At 44.5% G+C, this 5000-nt stretch overlaps 1 protein-coding gene across 3 annotated transcripts in view; it reads right to left on the bottom strand.

Annotated features, from left to right (window-relative positions):
* The window catches only part of LOC143280188 (putative 3',5'-cyclic phosphodiesterase pde-5), a 56330-nt gene extending 53077 nt beyond the window's left edge, over nucleotides 1-3253 (bottom strand). For 2 of the 3 annotated variants that reach the window (XM_076584791.1, XM_076584792.1), the window contains exon 1: nucleotides 3185-3229. In XM_076584791.1, the coding sequence (XP_076440906.1) occupies nucleotides 3185-3203 (19 nt within the window). In that variant the 5' untranslated portion in view covers nucleotides 3204-3229. Of the gene's footprint in view, nucleotides 1-3184 lie in introns of all 3 variants that reach the window. The other variant, XM_076584793.1, reaches the window with a different exon arrangement.
* Between the last annotated feature and the right edge of the window lie 1747 nt (nucleotides 3254-5000).

Raw genomic sequence — 5000 nt, 5'->3', positions numbered from 1 at the left:
CAGTCACACGCCGTTTTAAAGTCCACAAAACACATATCAGCCTTGCCTGGTCTGTTAAGAAGGGATTTTGAACGAAAAAACTGTGTAAGAAATATTTATATTTATCAAATAATGTACAGTAGCATTTTATGCAAGCAAGTTTATAATTATACTCACTGTTTGCTTTTACACGAGTGTCATTAAAACGCTCTCCTGAAATATTCTAAGAGAGACACACGTACACATTATCATGGATTTCCGTGCTTCAGGCCTTCAAATCAAATCATGTTGTTTACGGCCAAGCCGACCACTAAGGCCATATCAGAGCTGGCTTCCGGCCTTAAGAACAGGAACGGTTGTCGCTCCTGTCCAGATTTGTCCCCCTTTACACTACTGCATCACCGTGCACGTCAAACATTCAAGTGGAAACGTGAACAAACAGATCAATGAACGCAATCTTTATCGACCACATTCTCCTTTGCCATTCTCATCACCTTTCGCACCCTTTGACACTAATACTCACACTATTATCTTCTCACGTCTCACGTCCCTTTCTGAGGTAACCGTGTCAAAAACGTCAACACTTTGCAATCTGTGGTGTTTCAGAACATACCACTACAACAATGCGCTAGGCTATCGTGTGACATTTCAGAGTATATCACCACAATAATGTGCTACATGTGGTATTTCAGAGTATACCACTACAACAACATGCTGTCTGTAGTATTTCAGAGTATACCACTACAACAACGAGCTATCTGTAGTATTTCAGAGTATACCACTACAACATCGAGCTATCTGTAGTATTTCAGAGTATACCACAACAGCAATGTGCCATCTGTGGTATTTCAGAGAATACCATTACAGCAACATGCTATGCAATCTGTAGTATTTCAGAGCTTACCACTACAACAACGTTCCATCTGTAGTATTTCATAGAAAACCACTACAACAATGTGCGATCTGTGGTATTTCAGAGCATACCATTGCAACAACATGCTGTGCTATTTGTAGTATGTCGGAGTATACCATAACTACAATGTACGATCTGTAGTCTCTCAGAGTACACCACTACAACAACGCGATATCTGTAGTATTTCAGAGTACACCACTACAACAACGTGATATCTGTAGTATTTCAGAGTACACCACTACAACAACGCGATATCTGTAGTATTTCAGAGTATACCACTACAACAACGTGATATCTGTAGTATTTCAGAGTACACCACTACAACAAAGTGCTGTCTATGGTAACAGAGTACATCACCACACAATGTGTAACATTATTGAACCACGTATCATGTGACTTAACTATCACGCGGCCACCGACCTTGTCTTTGCTTTGCTAAGTTGTTTTAACTCACTCAGTACGGCCAGTCCTCTCTTCTCCTCTACACAGACCCCTCGGATGTCCAGTGGGTGTCTGAATGACCCAACCTTTAGCTTCCGTCGTCAGAATTGTGGTATTCTTTATCAACATTCACGTCTTCAGTTAAGAGCCTTCCGCTTGCAATACTTTGATGATGGTAATTGGGGTGAAACGCTGTTAACGTCGTCTCTTTCGCCGTTCGTATGGAGAGAGTTAAGACTAAATGCAACGAAGGTAAAAACACAAAACAAAATAACAGAACGTTAGAGATTTTATTTGTGACATTAAACAGACAAACCTCAAGACCTGAATCTGACAGTGATTCTGTATTCTAAAAAACCAACCAACCAAACAACAACAACAAAAAAACAACAACAAAAAACAAATATATTCGGTAATTCTTCTTCTTCTTTTTTTTTTTTTTTTTTACAAATACTGTTGTGCTTGCCACTTGTCAAAATGTTTAACTCACACACATGTATACACATAATTAAAAACAAACACAAACAACACACGAACACGCGCTCGCACACGCACACTCTGTGCGTCACACACACACACACACACACACACAAAGCGTCTCTCTCTTTCATTCACACACACACACACCACGTACACACACACACACACACACACACACACAGGCCAGCGTTTTATCAGTCAAAACCCGGACACAGTGTGTGTCTGTCAGAAATTGATAACTCAAGTTTCTGGATGCTCCAAGTCCCTATCAGGTGTTCTCAGCTGTCAACGACATTGTTTCTTTGCCTTGTTCACTTACTCATAACATTCTTCTGGCCACACACACACACACACACAGAGGAGGAGGATGAAGAGGAGGAGGGAGGAGGAAGGAGAGGAGGGGAGGAGGAAGGAGAGGAGGGGAGGAGGAGGAGGACGAGGACGACGAGGATGAGGAGGACGAAGAGGAGGAGGAGGAGGAGGGCGAAGAGGAGGAGGAGGAGGAGGACGAAGAGGAGGAGGGCGAAGAGGAGGAGGAGGAGGAGGACGAAGAGGAGGAGGGCGAAGAGGAGGAGGAGGAGGACGACGAAGAGGAGGAGGAGGAGGGCGAAGAGGAGGAGGAGGAGGACGAAGAGGAGGAGGGCGAAGAGGAGGAGGAGGAGGAGGACGAAGAGGAGGAGGAGGAGGAGGAGGGCGAAGAGGAGGAGGAGGAGGACGAAGAGGAGGAGGGCGAAGAGGAGGAGGAGGAGGGCGAAGAGGAGGAGGAGGAGGACGAAGAGGAGGAGGAGGAGGAGGAGGGCGAAGAGGAGGAGGAGGAGGAGGAGAAGAAGAAGAAGAAAACAACAAAAACCACCACCACCACCAACTAATCGGGAGGGGGGTGTCGAATAGAAGAAGAAGAAGAAGAAGAAGTCAACAACCAACTAATCAACAAACATAACAAACGGGCAGGGTCGGAGGGTTCGGGGGGTGGGGGGCAAGGGGCGGAGAGGTGATAAAAATGAGAGGGGTTGGGGGTGGGGGTGGGGGTGGGGCAGGAGGAGGGGGAGACAGAAACGGCTACAGAGGTCTCTGGGTCTCTGTCGGTCGATCTGACCGACTCATTTCTTCACCTTGAGCATCAGTGAAGCAAAGTCCGTTGATGTCACACGCTGGGCACAGCGATGAGCTGCTATCTGTCCGCAGTTTTTTGTATCACACACACACACACACACACACACACACGAACACACACACGCACTAACACTTCATTGAGACACCCACCTCCAATACTGACGCAAACACAAACACAAGAACTCGCCCCACCCCTACACACACACACACTGACGAACACACACAGATACACGAACACACACACACAAACACACATACCTGTTCTTGCTGGCTCCATAGTCAGCCAAGACCATGTTGTAGTAGCAGAAGGTAAACTCTAATCCTTTCACCCCTACCCGCACTCACGGAAGCCTGTAAACACTGTACAACCTTTCTTTACACACTGAAGGAAATCGCCGCTGACCACCACATAGCACACACACCCCCAGCAGACACCAGTCCACCCACCCAAAGTCACCAACCTCTCTCACACACACACATCATACACACACAACGCATCGCACCAAGTCTTTATCACAAAAGTCAGGCCCGATTTTTTTCTCTCTCTCTGTCTGTCTCTCAGCTCCACACAAAAACCTGGCCACACAATTCAGGTAATCACCTCGATAGAGAAATCAGTAACACCACACCTGCTGAACCAGACAATATCGGCCGAACTGTGTCGTGTTTTGTTTTTGACCTGGTTGTGATATATGTGTTTAAAGCTCCCCAAACTTTCCTGTTTCTTATATATATATATATATATATATATATATATATATATATACATATACACACACACACATACACACGCTTTGGCGAACGAAAAGTCGATAATAATGTTGGTGGCAGTTTCTAGGATTTCTCACCACACTTGAGTTTGTGGGAATCAGCTTAAAGTTTCCAATTGTTCACCACAGCAGAACGGAAGATTCTCTCTCTCTCTATATATATTAAAAAAAAAAAAAAAAAAAAAAAAAAAAAAAAAAAATCACAACATAATTCCACATACAATATTCCGTCAGGTCACACACACACACGAACTAAAATAAACAAAATATTTCACCGGAATCAAGACGCATTGTGACACTAGCCCCGTAGAGAGAGAAAGAGTTATAAAAAAAAAGGGGGGTTTATTAAATCGAAACACAAAAGAGAAGAGAAATAACCACGTTGACAAACACCACCACCACCACCACCACCCCGAAAAACTCTCAGGTCATTTCTGGAAATAATTATGGTACCTCAATGGCGGATGGACGCACAGGTAAAAAAAAAAAAAAAAGAAAAAAAAGAAGAAAGAAGCCTTGTGGACTCTTGACAATGCTCAGAGAGAGAGAGAGAGAGAGAGAGAGAGACTGAAGAAGCGACACCCCCCACGTAGCAATAGGAACAGTGTGCAACTTATTGTGCTGACTGTCAGCTCTCTCCTGTATACCCTCTCCTCGCCACATTATCACCAGCGCGTCTCTTTTCACACACACACCACTTTTTCTTCTTTTCTTTCTTTCTTTTTTTATTTCATTTTTTTTTTCATCCAACTTCGCTTACAATCTTTTCTTACAGATCTGAAGAAAGGGGCGAAAGGGCAACGGTGAGAGCCACGGAGAGAGGGAGGGAGGGAGAGGGAGGGGGAGAAAGAGAGAGAGAGAGAGAGAGAGAGAGAGAGAGAGAGAGAGAGAGAGAGAGAGACAAACAGACAGACAGACAGAGAGGGGAGATATAGAAACAGAAAGAGAGAGAGAGCGATAAAGAAAAAGAAAGAAGAAAGAGAGAGAGAGAGAGAGAGAGAGAGAGAGAGAGAGAGAGAGAGAAACAGACAGAGATACAGAAACACAGATACAGAAACACAGAGCCAGAGAGAGAGACGGAGACACAGAGACACAAAGAGATAGTGAGAGACAGAGAGACACACACAGAGACAGAAAACACACACACACATACACGAGAGAGAGAGAGAGAGAGAGAGAGAGAGAGAGAGAGAGAGAGAGAGAGCGAAATTATCTGAAGTATGGTGTCATGAAAGTGTCAAAAAGTATCAAGGAGGGAAAAAAACCCAACAACCTGGGAACTGCTGATTTCAGACAATCAAAAT

This window comes from Babylonia areolata, chromosome 3 (assembly GCF_041734735.1).
Source record: "Babylonia areolata isolate BAREFJ2019XMU chromosome 3, ASM4173473v1, whole genome shotgun sequence".
NCBI lineage: Eukaryota > Metazoa > Mollusca > Gastropoda > Neogastropoda > Buccinidae > Babylonia > Babylonia areolata.
The sequence above is the reverse complement of the archived record's forward strand: the minus strand, read 5'-3'. Positions and strand labels throughout refer to the sequence as shown.